This window comes from Microtus oregoni, unplaced genomic scaffold, assembly GCF_018167655.1.
Source record: "Microtus oregoni isolate MIOR12 unplaced genomic scaffold, Mior012 000011F_ref0000422, whole genome shotgun sequence".
NCBI lineage: Eukaryota > Metazoa > Chordata > Mammalia > Rodentia > Cricetidae > Microtus > Microtus oregoni.
The window spans coordinates 32,744,042-32,762,550 of NW_024543070.1; the positions used below are offsets into that span (position 1 = coordinate 32,744,042).

The 18,509-nt window shown below is 43.2% G+C and overlaps 1 protein-coding gene across 2 annotated transcripts in view; it reads right to left on the reverse strand.

Moving 5' to 3' along the window:
* Positions 1-736: 736 nt before the first annotated feature.
* LOC121453650 (desmoglein-3) overlaps positions 737-18,509 on the reverse strand; it is a 30,726-nt gene continuing 12,953 nt past the window's right edge. The window contains exons 8-18 of one of the 2 annotated variants that reach the window (XM_041660576.1): positions 18,114-18,242; positions 16,915-17,100; positions 14,024-14,295; positions 12,871-13,010; positions 10,636-10,866; positions 8,658-8,912; positions 5,694-5,839; positions 5,353-5,416; positions 2,792-3,021; positions 1,271-1,549; positions 737-1,066 (exon numbers count right to left, since the gene is read on the reverse strand). In XM_041660576.1, coding sequence (XP_041516510.1) covers positions 737-1,066; positions 1,271-1,549; positions 2,792-3,021; positions 5,353-5,416; positions 5,694-5,839; positions 8,658-8,912; positions 10,636-10,866; positions 12,871-13,010; positions 14,024-14,295; positions 16,915-17,100; positions 18,114-18,242 — 2,262 coding nt within the window. Of the gene's footprint in view, positions 1,095-1,247; positions 1,550-2,791; positions 3,022-5,352; positions 5,417-5,693; positions 5,840-8,657; positions 8,913-10,635; positions 10,867-12,870; positions 13,011-14,023; positions 14,296-16,914; positions 17,101-18,113; positions 18,243-18,509 lie in introns of both variants that reach the window. The other variant, XM_041660575.1, reaches the window with a different exon arrangement.

The following is an 18,509-nucleotide window of genomic DNA, read 5'->3' on the forward strand; positions in this document are numbered from 1 at the left end:
GAGTACCTGTGAGGGAGCTCGTGTTTTTTGTAGGAAGTTACATTTTCTTGGACTAGCTTAAAATACATACAAAATTTTATTTACATATACTAAACTTTCTTACATGCTCTATGCTACCTGTATTTTAAAACTGTCTTATTGTGAATACATATAGAATATAGATGCAGTAATTTAAGCATGTTCACCCACAGCCCTGGGCTTGAGCAAAAGACAGGCTTTGAGTTCTCACACCAAGAAGACGAAACCCCTGAGCTGCATCCATTACCCTTGTCCCAAGCTGCCCTGAAAGCTTCATCATGCCCCTCAGATTTCCACTGTTATTAATAATACTCTCATATTCTTATTAATGATGCCAGAAAGGTGACAGAGACAAGAACCTGAACTCCAAGAAGGAAGCCAATGTACTAACCCACACTGCGTAGGGCTACAGCATCTTCCTTTGATGTTGATATCACAGAACCGTAAAGATGCTTAGGAACACTCCCTACATAATATCTTAAGATTATTTTTGAAAATATACAGGTTTACTTGCGCTTGAAAAAATCAGAGAATTAGAAATGTTCTTTAACATACCTAGGTGTTATATATGAATAAGAATATGTAAATCATGATCATGATCAGAGGTTATCCAGTAGGAGCCAAATTAGTCCAATACCACAAGCTTTGCTAGATTTTAAAAAGATATTCGGGTACAAATATCCAAATTTGGCTAGTATATTTTTCCAGTTTGCTTTGGTCATAGATGGGAACAGGTTTCTTTTGTATAGAGCATACTGTAGGAGCCCCGCAGCTCCGTGGGAGCCACTATGCTGCCAGAGATACTAGGAAGGGGGCAAATCACTCTTTCTGTTAAGGTGACATTCTGGGTGAGATGTGGGTCAGAGGTGGCAGTGGTGGGCTGCATGAGGGAACCTGAAGTTGCGTGGGTTTCTGTGAGCAAGTAGTTACCAAGCTGTAGAGGGTCAGGGATAGCAATGGCAGGGTGGACAGACCCGGAAGTGAACAAAACAGAAGCATCCTGACTGCCAGGCAAAGTCTGGTGCCTTTGAGCACCCGACTGAGTGACCTCCAGACTGCCAGGCAAAGTCTGGTGCCTTTGAGCACCCGACTGAGCGACCTCCAGACTGCCAGGCAAAGTTTGGTACCTGTTAGAAACTGATCGAGGGACTTCCAGACTGCCAGGCGAAGTCTGGTACCTTTGAGAACGTGACTGAGGGATTTCCAGACTGCCAGGCAAAGTTTGGTACCTGTTAGCACCTGACTGAGGGACTTCCGCAGAGCGAGCACAGATGCCTGCCCCAGAACCACTGTCTTTAGGGCCTGGCTTTGCCTGCTTGGCTTCGTCATCAATACCGAGACATATCTCTGCAAGCTTTTTAAATTTGGGGCCAAGGGACTCCAAGAAGCTGTCATCTAGGTCATCGGGAATGAAGCTGCAGGAGCTGAGGGCAGGTGAACAGGGGGCGCCATCCTCGCCTTCGTCATCATAGATCAGCAAACAGTCATTCACTTCCCGCTCATCCTCTTCTTCTGCATAGGCAAACGATTTCTAAAGATGGAGAGAGGAGAGACGGACCTCACAAAGACCAGAGAATTTATCCATAAAGCCCAAGGCTGGAGAGTGAATCCCCGCATTAGGAAATCCCCACTAGTGATGAAAATGTTCTTCATATTTTAAATTTGGTTATTTTTTCCTTTGGGTAGCTAAAATGTTTTCATTTATTTATTTTTATTGTTAGTATGTTTTTAGTTAATGGTCAATATAATAGGTTTATGGCATTTTCATAAATATATATCCTTGATCTTTGATCATATTTAGATCCCTGCTTGCCCTTTCTTGCTCTCCCCTCTCTCCTGCTAGCCATTTTCCTTTTCCCCAATAGTCTGTCCTTGGCGTCCATGTGCTATATATGCATATATAGTTAAATATAGATTTCATCAATGAGAGAAAGCACGAGATGGCTTTTCTTCCTGTTACTGCTCCTCTCTCCTATTCTTTCCCTTCCCTTCCCTTCCCTTCCCTTCCCTTCCCTTCCAAGAAGTCCTCTTGCTTTCATGTCATAGATAAAAGTAAACCTAGGTCCACACTAGAGAAAGCAGGATATGAGTCTTCCTGAGTCTGGTTTCAGGAAATACTCTTTAATTTACATTTTTGTTTGAGGAATTGGCAATATGGCTGACAGCCCATCAAAGAGGCTAGCCTAGGCTTATGTGTTAATTCTTTTTTTTAAAAAAAATATTTATTTATTTATTTATTTATTATGCATACAATATTCTGTTTGCGTGTATGTCTCCAGGCTAGAAGAGGGCACCAGACCTCATTACAGATGGTTGTGAGCCACCATGTGGTTGCTGGGAATTGAACTCAGGACCTTTGGAAGAGCAGGTGATGTTCTTAACCACTGAGCCATCTCTCCAGCCCCCTTATGTGTTAATTTTTGATTTCAGTCTCCATAGCAACTGTATAAACTGCCTGGAGTCTATCACTAGGGCTGCTCGATTTTTGTCTTGGGGACAGGCAGCTTTCTCAACGTTCACGGAAACAGTTTTCACCCCATGGGGACTTTGCATTAGCTTTGTCTTTGCTGGCTTGGCTTGTGAATTTGAACTAGTGGCTCAAATCTGACAGCCACCAAAATTACCTGATTTATTTTGACAAGAGGAAGCTTTTCTTTCCTTACATTGAAAAAGGTGTAGAAGAAATGAATCTCAAAACTATTGTATACAATCAAGTAGCCAGATTTCCTATATAAATGAGATAACCCAGCCTGACAGTTTGCTACGCAGTTACCTGATTAAAGTAGGAACCTAGGAAAGTCATGTTCACTGGCGCAACAACGTAGTCCTTCAAGGTCCCTCCGGTGGAATGCCTCGTTCTCATCGTTCCTGAGTGACCCAGGGAACAGGGGCCAAGTGTCCCCGCAGCTCCTGCTCCAGTAGCGGCTCCCACTTTGGTAGTCATTTCCATTCCCGAAGCGCCTTCCACCACCGTCCCTCCAGCATATGTGTTTGTACAGACTTCTAAAGGCAGAAGAGAGAGAGAGTTCTCTGATAGTTCATGCTGTGACTTTGTAAAAGCTCCCATGTGTGCACATGTATGTGTATGTTCGTGTGCGCGCTCAGGGGTGTGTTCATGCCCATGTGGTATGTGTGCACACGTCAGACTTGTTAGAAATCAATCTTGGGTGTTGACCCTCAGGGCACCGTCATCTCTTGAGCCAGGGTCTCTTCCTGGTCTGAAACTTGTAGATTCAGCTAGACTCTCTATCAGTGAGCCCCGGGATCTGCCTCCCCTTTCGCCACAAATTGGCCACAATGCTTAGCTTTTTCATGAATTCAGGGACTCATGCTCGTACAGCAAGCACTTGGCTGACTGAGCTCTTTCCAAGCCTTAAAGTTCTCTCATCTTTGACAGACAGTTGCCATATAAAGCCGCGATGTGAAGAAAGTACGGTGGTGTGGCTGGTGTTAGCATTGCTGAAGGTTTCTGTGAGAGTAACTCTGAAGGGGCATGGGCAGGTGAAATAGCCAGCCACAAGACCATGTCAGTCAGTTAGAGGAGGGTACAGGGGAATTGGGTTGTCAGTGGCAATAGCCAGAAACAACAACGTGAAAGGACAGTTGGCAGTGATCAGCCGTGGAAAGCTCCCGAGCACATGTGTTCTCAGGTACAATGACATTGCAGTCAAGCAGCTGTGTGATTTCAGTACGGGAAAGGAAGAGAGTCTCCATGACGTGGCCGTGCAAAGTGACAGATGGTATCCATGGGAAATTTAAAGTGTTATGGTGTATTTCCTATTTCGTTCATGTTATGCTTTCCTAGATTATTTGAATTTATTTTTACTTTTTATTTGTGCATGTGTGAATGTGGGCCCATGTGTATGGATGGGTACCCACAGAAATCGTAACAGGCTATCAGATCCCCTGTGACTGGAATTCACAGGTGTTTATTAACCACCCAGTGTGGGTACTGGGAATTGAACCCCAGTCCTTTGGAGTACCAAACAGTACCCTAAACCACCTGACCAATTCTCAAGTTCATCATGAGCTATATTTTATACACAATTCTGAGTTTAGTTTTTGCTATATAATCACAATGGGAGAAGCAATTGAGTATTTGAGAAGCTGTTAAAGGTTGTCACATAACTGGAGACAATTTGTGTAGATTTTTGCTAACTATAGAATTAAGAATAAAATTCCTGTGAGTGTTATATCTTATCGCACGCTAGTTTACAGAGTACTTTTGGTAATGAGACAGCATGATTGAAATTTTTACTCAGTAAACCCAAAGAAATAAGAGATTTACTTAAATGCCAGCTTTAGGCTTCTTGCCCCATGGTGATTGCAGAAAACTAGGAACTGAACACAAATCGGGAACACAGTTGATGCTGTTATGTCAGGAAGAGGGACAGAATTGCAGGTGCACACAGTGTACACACACACACACACACACACACACACACACACACACACGAGACACAGATGTGCACACATAGGACTTGACGGGCAAACATAACCCAACCTGAACTAGCAATAGACAGAGTTGGTGGTAGGCACAGCTATTGTTTGAATTTTCATTTACAGTTTTTTTAATACTGCAAAATAGTTCCTAATTAAAAGTTATTGATTAGTGGTTGGAGAGATGGCTCAGAGGTTAAGGGCTTGGCTGCTCTTCCAAAAGACAGATTCCATTCCTGGTACCAATATAGTGGCTCACAGCCATTTTTAACCCTGTTTCCAAGGGATCCTATACCCTCTTCTGACCCCTGTGGGCAACAGGCATGCACATGGTGCATAGACATACATGCAGGCGAAATAGCTCTAAACAAAATAAAATAATAAATTAAAAATATTTTAAAGTTAGCAACTAGTTGATTGAGAGCTATAGTTGCTTCAATTCATTAAAATTTGGAAAATGAAAAAAAAAAGTCTTTACATTTTTCCAAACAGCAACATCAGCGAGTGAATTAACTCATGGAGGGCAGACCAGTGCTGTGGAATTGGCTCAGCCACAAAGAACTGTAAAGCCAGCTTCTAATCTCAGTGGTGATATCGCTTGTTAAGTACACAAATGTTCAATTATTGATCATTTCTTAATTTTGGCTAGTTCTCCTCTAACCTGCCCTTACTTTCAAAGTTACATTTTAAAAATAAATTCCAGCTACTCAAGGGGTTGAGGCAGGGGGATTTAAAGTTCAAGGACTGCCTGGGCAAATTAGTGAGAGCCTATCTCAAAAGAGAAAACATAAAAAAGGATGGGCTGTAGCTCAGTGTGTACACTTGCTTAGCATGCATGAAGCCCTGAGCTCAAATCCCAGTACAAATAAAAAAACAAATTTGATGCCTACTCACCAGAACTTTCCATAAAATCTGCACCATTGGCTGTGATAGGAGGCACACAAATATTTGTGATTTCCTACAAATTATAAGACAAACACATGTTTCAGTGCAATATAGATGAAGTGTGACCCCCCTTGTAAGTGATAACATTAAAATTCTTCTAGGAGTGTGGCCCTTTTTAGGACAGGACTTCTGTAGAGCTGGAGTCCTAAAAGTCCCCATCCATGACATTCTCATCTCTCCACTTAGGATTAAGATGTCCCTTGAGCTCTCTCTATTCCCCTTTCCTACTTTAACATAAACTGTTTCCCACTGCACGGCCGCAGTAACTGTCTGACAGACTGGATCCTCACCTTGTCTTCAGGCTGGGCTCCTTCGATTCCCCACTGATGGATTGTTCCTTCTGAACCATCAGGCACAGGGATAAAGCCACCTGCCGCGGCTCCTCCTCCGATGGGACCTGACCCACAGTCACAGGCCAGCAGCAGAAGCGGGGCCACTGGGCAGGGACAAGGATAACAAGAGAACGGTTGAATCCATCGGAAACTATTTGACATGGCAATTGTCAAACGTGTTACAAAGGCAATACAATAACTCAAACATTAAAGGAGTATATTTACTGAAAGCAAAATTAGTGTTTACAGAATGCAATTTGGTAAGTTAAATGCAGTAATTTTCCAGGGATCATGATCTGTAGGAGGCCAGGCCATTTTTTGGGAGGGTTTGTTCAATTTTGTAATTCCTTTCCATAATACTTATTATTATTATTCCTTGCTTCTGCTGTTGTTGTCATTACTATTTGTTGTACTTGTCTGTACATGTTGTCTGGCAAATACACACAAAACTATGATACCCCATAACCAAGATTTTGATAATACTTCAGGATCTGATCTTTACTAAAGAGCAATTGACCAGGAACAACGGCTAAAGACATTTTAATCAATGGCTGTCAGTGCACCGTGTGTGATGCGCTGTGTGTGTGTGGACTGTAGGTGTGAGGTGCTGGGTCCTGGAATCCAGGTTCTGGCAGAGCCTGTGCTTTTAACCTCAGAGTCGTCCTCCCAGTCCCCATCAGTGCACTTTTAATTGTGAACAGAAAGTCCTTAGCGTGGAGGGTCTTCCAGCCACCATGCCATTCTTTCTGCTAATGGGTAAAACATGTTCATTTGAAAACATTTTTTCATACGTATGGGTGTTTGGCCTGCATCTTTGTCTATGGACCGTGTGCCTGCTTGGTGCATGCAGAGGCTGGAAGAAGTGTCAGATTCCCTAGAACGGGAATTACAGGCACTTGCTGGCTGCCATGTGGGTGCTGCAATCCAAATCCAGGTCCTCTGGAAGAGCAGCCAGGGTTCTTAGCTGTTGATCACTCTCTAGCTCTGTTGTCCCTGCCTTAACTCCATTTCTGCACTGTCAAGGCCATATGAACCCTAATGCTGGAACTGTCCACTTAGAAGTGGTCCCCTGAAAGGTTAGCAAACTCCGTCTCCGAATCAGACTTCTAGGGTCTGAACTTTGGATGCATGGCTTTTCAGTTCTATGATCCCAAGTTGTATGATCTAAGCCATCAGTTTAAAGGGGAAGCAAATGGTGCTTTCATCATGGTAGTCTGAGAGAGGGAAAAGACAGTAATGGATACTAGGAAGACCTGCTAGTATTGCTAGAATGAACTACATAATTATGCAAATTATATCAGTCATATATTAGTATAAAACTAGGTCAAGTTATAAATAGATGGGATGTAATTCATACAGCATATTGAATTTTAATATAATGCTTATATGAATTGAATTTATCATTAAAATATTTTATTTTTAATTATGTGCACACATGTGCAGTCTGTGTGTAGGTATGTACATGTTAGTGCACATGTCTCTGAGGGCCAGAAGAGGATGCTGGGTCCACTGGAACTGGATCTATAGGGAGTTGTGAGCCATCCACTGTATGTACTGGGAACTGAATTCAGCTCTTCTCAGAGCTATGTGTTCAAGACCACTGAGCAATCTCTCCACCCCATAAACCATATTTCTAAAGACAGTTGAAGTAGAATATACATATATAACATGAAAAACTTTTTCCATTAATATTTTATGATGCACTAATAAACTAAGGAATTATTGTGAATTTATTGAGGATATCTTATCCGACTCCTTTCAAAGTTTCTTTAAGTAGAGGACTCTTGCATTTACAGCATCATTTGATTAATGAACTTTCGGTTAAAATGAAAATTTCTAGAAATCTAGCTATTGAATAAACTAAAATGCACATTTATTAAAAGACAGTAAGCCATGTAGTTTCCCTAAATGTCTTCCTATTATGTATGAACATTAAGGTGTTTTTGAAAGGTTTATTTTATATGTATGAGTGTGCACTGCATATGTGTCTGGGAGTTATGGGTGGTTGTGAGCCACCAAATGAGTGCTAGGAATTGAACCCGGGCCCTCTGAAAGTACTCCTAACTACCGAGCCACCTTTGCAGCCCAGGGGTGAATATTTTAAAGGGTGCACATGAGATAAGGGGTAAACTCTGTTTTGAGGACTTGCTGGATTAAATAATAAATTCTCAGGGCTCAAGTTCTGCTAACGTGGATCCTAGATGACCTCTCTGAGGTTATGTGACCAGCGTTCTTTTGTTTTAGAACTGTAGTCATGAGACTAGTATGTGGGTCGGAGATGTATCTTAGAAAGCCCATGCGTATGAATAAAGGCATGGTTTGGACTGTGAACAGAGCATCTTTATAATTTTCCCCTCACTCTTGTCCCCTACCCTCCGCGTGTGTGGAATGTGCTTGTGAGCACACACCATACGAGTGTGCTCACAGAGGCCAGAGCACCACCTGAATAGCATCCCGTGGGTGTCTTCCCCTTTTGTTTGGGACAGAGATTCTCAATGGCTTGCGCTTCGCTAAGTAGGCTAGGCTAGCTGGCCAGTGAGTTCTAGAAATCGGTGTGTCTCTTCCTTCCATCTTGCTACTACGGCTGGAATTACAAGCATCCATTGCGGCATTTGACTTTTTAGGTGGGTGCAGGATTGAACTCAAGTTCCTTATGCTTGCGAGGCAAACAGTATTGACTGAGCCATCTCCCCAGCCCTGTCTTTTTTGGAAATGTTTGCATATATGACTTGCCTTCCTGTATTTAAATTGCTGTTAAGTGACAAGCTAAACACATTTGAGTTTTTTTTTTTCTAGCGATTTCCTTCAGCTTTGCCATCTAAGTGATTAGAATGATGCTTCTCACATTGCACAGATGAGCACAGTGACTCTTCCAAATGAGGCCCTTGCCACAGACTCCGACGGGCGTGTTAGTTTACTCACACAGCAGCATCAGGAGTCCCAGCAGGATCAAGCCGATGGCAGCGGGCCCCAGCCGCCAGGATGACTCTCTGTGTCTCATAGGCTCTCTGCTCGGGTTAGGGGCTCGGCACATGTTCCGGTCATCACACTGACACACTGTCAGGGTCAGGATCTCTGGTGTGTCACACTGCCCGCCCTCATTGTCCTTCACGACGACTGGGACGCTGTACACTCCTGGGGACACCTGCTGCTGGGCTCGTAGAAGTGCGGAAGTATCTACAAAAAAGTCAAAAGCAACAGTGAGACCAGGCAGCCCTTGCTCTTAAAGCCTCCTGCATGTGATAATGGTGCCAGAACTGTCTTGGAATCATGGTCACAAACAGCCAGACTGGCATTGTTGGAGCAGTGCTGAGTGGTGAAGGGGTTTGGCGGGGTCAGTCTGCCCACCAGGAGTGTCCAATCATGTAGGCCACATGTGGCCCAAAATAGCTGTAGATACAGTTGAACACAAAATTGTAAAAGCTAATTAAAACACAAGAGATTAATTTTTTGTTTGTTTTTATAGACTGATTGCTCAGTACTTGAAGTCTTTAGAAGACAGCTTCAAAGTGTTGTGTCATGAAACAGTGTTGTGAAAATAAACATATATTTCCAGCCCCCAGGCTCTTGTAGGTTCAAGGTTGTGGGTTAGACATCCCTCTGTGGCCCAAGACAGTTTTTCATCCAATGGAGAGAAGACAAAAAGTTGAACCCCTCGTGATTTTTTTTGTCATTCTCTCCCATAGCCCAACAGGCCCATGATTCCCCTCCACAAGGACCCAGCCCTGTATTATTTTTTTTTCCACTGAAGTTGGTGGGAGATGGGGCATCACAATGTCATGTTTATATCCTGAGCTTACCCACTCTTGTGTATATCTGCACCAATACTTATAGGCATATGACCCCATGCATGCTTTCAAACTCTGATCCCATGTCTGACTCATTGAAATCTACTTTTGGCTTTGGGGGTGCTCTCTTATCTGCTTCTTTTGCTTATCCCCAGAGCTAAGGGCCTGGGTGATAGGGTTCCTAGTGGTAGGGCCCATTGCCTGTTAGACAACTGAGCACCACCTGGTTTGGGTTCTCCATTTCTTTGTCACCTCTTTCTAAGTAGGAAACCTGGCAGTGTTACATTGTTTGAATCGTTCTGGAATCCGCAGTGCCCTTGACACTGTGCCATGGCTACATCGTTTGCTTTGACCAACCTAATTCAATTCAGTCACCCCTATGCTGTCACCCCAATACTTGACCCTAGGACCCTGTGAGTGCTAGGCATGAGCAGTACCACTGAGCTACATTCCCAGCTGTCTGTTTGCTGACTGTGCGTCTATCTGGCAAATGCCTATAGAGACCAATGGCACATCCAGTTTGGAGCTATTCCTCTAAATAAGATCAGAACGCCGAGAGTAAGAGAGCAAGATTTCTTTGGTGTCTCTGGCCTTGACTGATATACGACTGCAGGATACCATGGAGCACATCCATGAGAGGAAGCAAGATTTGCACAGAAACCAGAGAGGGAAATATGTTTGCAGAGGACTAGAAGCGGCTTAATGGTCACTGTGCAGTCCAGAAAGGGACTTTTGAAAAACTCAGAAAATATATGATAAACATGATATGTTTTAGGAGGAAACGATTCCTTGTTTTTCATTGGCTAGTGAGTTTGCAGCTGTCAGTCCACTGTACTCAAGGTTACCTCTTACAGGGCAAGCTCCATCCCAGGCTAGACCGCACAGAGAGACCTTGTCTCAAACAACGATACTAACAAACCCAGAAAACAGTAAATGATGCTCAGCTCTTCCAATTTCTCTTCTCCTCAGAAGAGACCAGGCTCATGTCTTAGTTTCAAAGCAATGCATTCAGTTTTTCACTTTAGAAAGGACCTCCGTCAGGGGGTTTATGTTCCTCTGGAAATACACAGCAGCCGCAGCTTCGGCCCACAGAGACAAGTTTGCTCGCTCACCGTTTATCATTCTGATGTTCCACATGACTGGCAGTTTCAGAGGCTGCTCCTCCAGTGACACTGTGTAGGGGCCAGTGTATCTGCCCCTCTCCAGGGTTCTCACCGAGACGAGCACAGACGGCGAGGCACTGCTACAGATCTCGTTCTTCTCCAGGACAACCGAGGGACAATTTTCCCTGAAACTGGGCACTTCGACGTGCACTGTGCCCGTAGACGTCTTACCAGTGTTTTCTGTAAGAATAGTACAGGAATACAGAGAGTAAAGTTGAACAAAACATGATCTTCCACACCCCCTCTCCTCTCCTCTCCTCTCCTCTCCTCTCCTCTCCTCTCCTCTCCTCTCCTCTCCTCTCCTCTCCTCTCCTCTCCCCTCCCCTCCCCTCCCCTCCCCTCCCCTCCCTTCCCCTCCCTTCCCCTCCCCTCCCCCCTCTCGTTGCTTTCTCTGAGTTGTTCCTCTCCACTTCCCCTTTTCTTTCTATCTTTTCACCTTCCTTTCTTTTTCTGCTTTCCTCTCTCCTTCACACACTCTTCTCTCTCCCCTCTCTTCCATCCTTTTGTTTCCTTCCCTTCCCTCTCTCCCCCTCCCTTCCCTCTCTCTCTCCTTTCCTTCCTTTCTTGTTGAGAAAGAGTCACTCTAAATTGCTCAGGCTGGTTGTGAACTTCGGCCGCAGTCTCCTGAGTAGCTGGGATTATAGATATGCCCTGCAGTCAACTTACAAAATTAATTTTTTTATTTCTTTCTTGTTGCCAAGTCATGATAACTTCTCATGAAAAGGTGTGTTTGTTATTATCAAGAGTAAAAAGACACCATCCTATCTCTGCAACTTATAAAACCAGTTCAAACTTGTCAAGTTGTCTGGTGTCTCTAGTAAGCAGCATGAGTATTAGTTAAATAGTCGTGAAATCAAAGTAATTGATTCATTAATTACAAATGAAATTAAAACAAAAAATAGCTTGTAAGGGTCTTGCTTCTGCAATCTGAGCCCCCAGTATTTAAAATAAATAATTATAATTATTACTTAATACTTAAAAGTTTACTGAAGTCAGGGTGGGTGGTGGCATGTGGCTTTTTAATCCCAGCACTTAGGAACAGAGACATGTGGATTGCTGTCAGTTCGAGACTAACCTGCTATACATAGTGAGTCACAGGACCAGCTCCATACAGTCAAGCCCCATTTCAAAAAAGCACGCAAACAATTAATGTTTACAATCAAGCAACAAATAAAAAAACTCTTTGGTGGTGAGATGATGAATGAGTTCTGTCATTTTTGCGGTTGGGGTGGTTTTTCCAAATGTTAATATTTTTGATGTTTATTTTTGGTGCTTATTACACCGAGCTTAAATTAATTTTATAGATCGTTTAACACATACATTCTATGAATATTATTTTAAGACATCTCAGGAGAGGAAACTTTATTGCTTAATGACATGAGTTTACAGGGAGCTCCATTTGGAGCAGATTTGTGGTTGACTGTCTATGGGAAGCTCACAACGTGAGCCTACATTTGGAGTGGATTTGTGGTTGACTGTCTATGGGGATTTGTGATTGACTGTCTATGGGGATTTGTGGACTGACTGTCTATGGGGATTTGTGGATTGACTGTCTATGGGGATTTTTCCTTGTCCTCTAAAACTCAGTTATTTCTGTAAAAAATTCCTCCTGAGGCTTGGGAAATGGCTCAGGGTGTGAGAACACTGGATGTACAGACATGAGAAGCCAAGTTTGGATCCTTAGCACTATGTAAAAAGCCGGGGCTACTGTGTGTGTGCCTGTAATTCTGTCTTGTGGGCCTGCTGACAGCCAGCATTGCTTCAGGTTAAGTAAGGCACCCTGTCTCAGGTTACTAAGGCTTACACTGATGAAACAGGAAACTCAGCATCTGCCTCTGGTCTCCACAAATGCATGGACACATGCATTCCCACACACAGGGATGAATACATATCACACACACACATATGCACACACACACACACACGTGTACACACGTACACTTTCTCCCTCACCCATAGTAAACCAAAGGGACCAGAGTTATGGTGGGTACCAACTAAACTGGGAAATGGAAATTCTTAGTCTCTCTTAGGTTAAGGTGTGGGGTCACAGACTCAGGCCGGAAAGTTCCTAAGAGAATAATCTCTATGATAAAGGAAAGATGCAAAGCAGTAATGATCATCTACTCCGAAGGAAATGCTTTTTAAAAAATACTTAATTCAAAACCATGGAAATAGCTTTCTTACCATCTATAGCCAGAACCTCAGCTGAGATTGTCTTGTTAACTATGAAAGTAGAATCTCGGTCAATGTTCTTGATAAATTTGATCTGAGCAGTTTTTGGATCAATAACAAGCAAACCACCATCATTACGACCCAGGACATATCTGTTTTATAATAGAACAAAATACAAAATGTTACTTGTTTAACAAATACTATTCATTAGATAGCCAACATATTAATGCATGATCTAAAAATGTTGTATATGTACTTGTAAATAATATCAGGGTGCTGGAAAGGTAGCTCAGTACTCAAGAACACTTGCTGCTCTCTAAGGGGATCTGGGTTTAGTTCCCAGCACCCACATGGCAGCTCAACCAGCTATAACTCCAGTTCTAGGGGATCTGATGCCCTCTTCTGGTTCCTTGAGGAACTGCACAATAAGGTACAAAGATACACATGCAGGCAAAACACCCATCCACATTAAAATAAACATAAATAAATCTTAGAAAGCAATTAAAAAACCAGAAAGTTAGCATGACATAGAGGAATCATAATTTATAATCCTTACACATTCATTGGTCTGGTTACCCAATTTTGGCTGTGAAAAATAAAAGAGAACAAAGTAAAACAAACCCTGTGCCTTTGCTCTTTACACTGTGACTGTTACTCTGTACGACGCTTTATGCTTCAGCTATTTTTTTTTTTTTTGATTTTCGACAGGGTTTCTCCGTAGCTTTTGGTTCCTGTCCTGGAACTAGCTCTTGTAGACCAGGCTGGCCTCGAACTCACAGAGATCCACCTGCCTCTGCCTCCCGAGTGCTGGGATTAAAGGCATTCACCACCACCGCCCAGCTTGAACCATAATGTCTTATCTCACTCTTCTGATGAACTTCAAGACTTTTCCACGTCTCAGCTGTGAAGCGCTCTCCTGATTTCCACATGGGCTAAGGCATCCCTCTTTTATTTAGTGTCTACTAGTTTATGGGCATACTATTTCTGCTCACGGCATAATGTATTCTAATAATTTATCTTTATATCTTTTTTTGGGTTGTCTGGCTCCCCAATTTCACCCTTTTCGTAGCTCTGGTTTTGGCAGCTAGTGGGCGGAGCCTGATGCTGTAATCGCTTATAGATAAAAGCTCCACGAAGGCCTGAAAGGATAGAAGGCCTGTCTTACCTGACAGTCGAGGCAGCTCTACCAGTGTCTTCATCAGTAGCTTCATACGTTCCCAGGATGTAACCGGCCAGTTTACTGGTGCTTATGCTCCCTGGCACAGTAAATGTCTTGGAAGGAGGACGGAATGAAATGCCTTCTTGGACATTGGTGACTTGGATGATGACTGGAGTCGGCTGCACTCGGTACTGGGAGATCACAGATTGGTGGAACTCAGCTTTGTTCCTGACGGATATGCTAAACTGCAGGCTTTGCATCTGCTCGTAATCCAGAGCCTGGAGTGAAGACCAAGTAAGACCAAGAAGGAAGTGTCACAAAAGAGAAAACAAGCAAGCACAATCTGGAAGACAGGACCTTCTAATTCTATAGAGCAAAGATAGTTTCAGAAGTGATTGCAGTGTCCAATAGAGAATGCCTTAGGATTTCTAACTCATGAGACCTCGTTTTGGTAACCTGTGTCTACTTTCCAGATTAACAAAACATCGTCAACTCTTTTTAGGCTGTGATGTAGAACTTAAGAAGTCCTGAATTCGTGGTGGCAACATGGCTCAAGTCTTCATTCTGATACATCTGAGCTGGGATCCTCAGCTTTTCGCTTCTAAATGTTATGTACATTTTATTAATTTGTTTAAGAATATTAGTCTTTTCAGTACTGGAAACAGAACCCAGGATGTTATGTAAGGCAGACAACTGTTCTATCACCACGCCACATCCCAGGCCTAACTTCCTGACACATAAAACCAAACCTTATCTCACCAGGTTGTTGAGAGGCTAAACAATTAAGTTCTATGATTCATTCTTTTTTGTTTGTTTGTTTTTGACACAGTGTTTCTTTGTGTAGTTCTGACTGTCAATCTATAGACTAGACTGGCCTCCAACTCAGAGATCTGCCTGCCTCTGCTTCCCAAGTGGTGGGACTAAGGACGTGCCCCACCACTGCCTGGCGATTCATTTTTTTTGAAAAATAAACAGCCACTTGGCCATTAATAATATGTTCATTGGATTCATGTATCTTCTTTTCTGACATAAATAAAATTCCAAGGTTCAAAGGCCACCTATTGCATCTTTGTTGGCAAAAAGACCAACCAATTCTTTTTTATATCAGTGAGCAATTGGCCCAAGTCTTTATAAAACCAATTTTCAGTGTTTTTGCTTATAGTGGCTTGGTTTTCTAGTTAAGCTGGCCTAAATCAAGAGTTCAAGGTTAACAGTTTTCATTCAATTGTTTACTTCTTCTTCTTTTTGGGATGGTAGAGTAGGAAATGCTAATTTTGGCTTTATCTATTTATCCGCAGAATATTTTTTAAGGGAAGAGATCTGGATTCGAGTGTCAGCTACAGGGACTGCTTGACAGTGTCAGAGTTCCCCGGCGGAAGGGAAAGTGTGGGTAGAGATGGCAGAGCTGCATGGAAGCAGGAGAGGCTTCTAGGCGAGAGCTGGGAAAGGCATCTGAGAGGATCTGAACTGAGCACTGAAGGATGCTGGGAAGTTCTTCAGGGAAAGGCGGAAGCATCTTCAAACACCCTGCGCTGCGGAAGGATCTGAGCTGGCTGGTAGGGTAGGGTCTTGGGCACAGTAATGCGAAGGTCTGCCGCTTCATTTTGAAGTAGGTGGTCATCCACCTGGATGGCACGTTAGAATCACGTTGCTTAATTTAAGACTCAATAATATGATTGTTTGCCCCCCCAGACTCCTCCAACGAATCCTTTCTGGATTCCATGTAGAAAAACTGCAGGTGACATAAAGGTGCTGTTGGCACCGGGGCCAGCTCAGCTCACTGAGAGCCGGGGCAGGATTGACAGAACAAAGTAAGTCATCTTGTTTGTTTCTTTAAAATAATGTGGTAGTGGACTGGTGGCAGTGAGGATGACAACTGGGGACAGGCAGCAGGGACACCTGCTAGACAGTATTGCAGTCAGGTCAGAGGGAAGGAGCAAGGCCAGGCAGAGGCTAGGTGGTAAAAGGAAGAGGAAGCCATCCTTGCTTCATAGCTTGCGGCAGAACTCAATGGCTGGCGGAATGCTGTAGGAATTGTCAAGGTTCAAGGATAACAGCCAGGTGGCAAGTTTGAGAAAGGGAATGACCCCAGGACATTAAATAGGGAATCACGATGATGTTGGAATTTATAACAAGGTCCTTGCAGATTCAGAAGCAGTGACACTCTCCGTGAAATGTGGACCACTAAGAAGTGTCTTTGTTAGGAAAATACTATCACTCCATCTTTAAGTCAGACCCAGTCATTAAAGAAGCTCCAGAATGTTTCAAGCCCAGTGCCAAAGAACATCAACAGAGCGGCTACCGTTCGCGGCTACCGTTCGAGTCTGCACTGTTTCCAGGCACAGCTGCCCTAAGGTAATTCCAGCTGGGGATGCTGTCTCGCTGAACCCAAGCTTTACTCAGTGTTTTGCTTTTTACCTAGCAGAATTTGTTAAGTTTCCTTTTTTTTTTTTTTTTAGGGATTTTGTGATTTCTTTCTGTGACGAGATTAGTTTAATCCCTTAAAGTGTGTTGACCAATTCCCAAGTCACAATCCCATGCTTTCCTATCGCTTCTGAACTCCAATCCATCTGCAGACAGTGGATTTGATTAATATATGAAATGTCTTTTCTTTCCTGTCATGAGAGTATGCAAACCTCCCCCACCTTGTGTGTGTTCGTGTGTGTGTGTGTTAAAGAAAGTATGGTAGCTTGGAAGGAAAAAAAATAGTATTTCAAGAGAAGTTGTCTTTAGGCAATAGAGCTATGATGCTAGTAAAATAAATGCTATCCACTTTGTTATGTTTTCTATTTTTTTTAAATAATAGAGTGATCATATTATTGATGTAATTTATTTGTATTACTAATAGTTTGAGTTCTGTAGAATGTTTTTACCCACTAAAGAAACTCAGGCCTTACCTTAACCACCTTCAGGATGCCTTCGTTGGTTCTTGGATCTGTTTCAATTTCAAACCAATTCCCCTCATTCCCAGAGGTAAAGAAGTACACGGCCAACCAGTTATCCGTGTACTCTTCGTCCCAGTCTGTCACCTGAAACCGGAGTAGCTCGGCGTTTAGAGTGTTTTCCTCAATGCGCGCTGAGTACTGAAAGGGAGATGAGCAGGATTTAAGAGTCGGTGCTAGGAGTCCTGAGGGTGACCTGGCTGCAGCGTTGCTCCCATGCCACTCTGTCCACTGCCAGGGTTGTTTGGGCAACCCGGCTGCTTAGGTCAGTGTGCCCTTCCTCCCCCAGCTGAAGAGGATGGTCCGCAGCCCCACTATTAGAACCGCTAGAAAAGAACTCAGGAGTCCGCACTAGGGCTTACCTAAAAGCATATTTATTTTAAGTAATATTAATTCTTTGTTTTCAAATTATATATTATTTCATACCAATCCCTTAACTGCCATATTTGAATTTTTTGTTTGTTAGATTTTGTTTCTTTTCTTTTCCTTTTTTTTTTTTTTTGATTTTCTAGACAAGGTTTCTCCGTAGCTTTTGGTTCCTGTCCTGGAACTAGCTCTTCTAGACCAGGCTGGCCTCAAACTCACAGAGATCCGCCTGCTTCTGCCTCCCAAGTGCTGGGATTAAAGGCGTGCGCCACCACCGCCCAGCTTCTTCTTCTTCTTCTTCTTCTTCTTCTTCTTCTTCTTCTTCTTCTTCTTCTTCTTCTTCTTTTTTTGACAGCATTTCTCTGTGTGGCCTTGGCTGTTCTGAAACTCACTTTGTAGACCAAGCTGGCCTCCAACTCATAGATCTTCCTTTGTCTCCTAAGTGCTGAGTGAGATTAAAGGTATGCACCACCACTGCTCTACCTAAACTTTTTTTTTTTTTTTTTTTTGATTTTTCGAGACAGGGTTTCTCCGTAGCTTTTGGTTCCTGTCCTGGAACTAGCTCTTGTAGACCAGGCTGGCCTCGAACTCACAGAGATCCACCTGCCTCTGCCTCCCGAGTGCTGGGATTAAAGGCGTGCGCCACCACCGCCCGGCTTAAACTATTTTTTAAAATAGCAAAACATAGAAAATTTAAAGCCCAACAAATGTGTAGTTAATAAATTGGGATGCAAAACTGTTAATCACACACAAAAATGGTTCTTCAAGGACAGGACCAGGCGGCATACCTGAGAATCCCTAAGCACTGGGAAGTTGTCGTTGACGTCTTTCACTTTAATACTGCATTCGCATTGAGTCGACAGTCCCGTTCCGTCATTGTCTGTACCACTCACAACCAGGTGGTAGCTACTGATTTGCTATATTTGGAGAAAAAGAATAAAATTTACAAGTGGCTAGTAGTTGCCTTCTATAGATATGATAAAATGTTTCCCTGAAAACATTTAAGATCGTGAATCGTGGCTCATGCACACTGTTAGCTGTCCGTGGCAGAGAGAGACTGGTGTGGCGCCAGATGACTGGGTGGAGGTGTTGAGGGGCTGGAAGAGGCTTCCTCTTTGGCTGACGTCTGAAGGTAGCGGGGTAGATGTAGAGCAAAAACATGGATATAGGAATGAGGGGTGCTG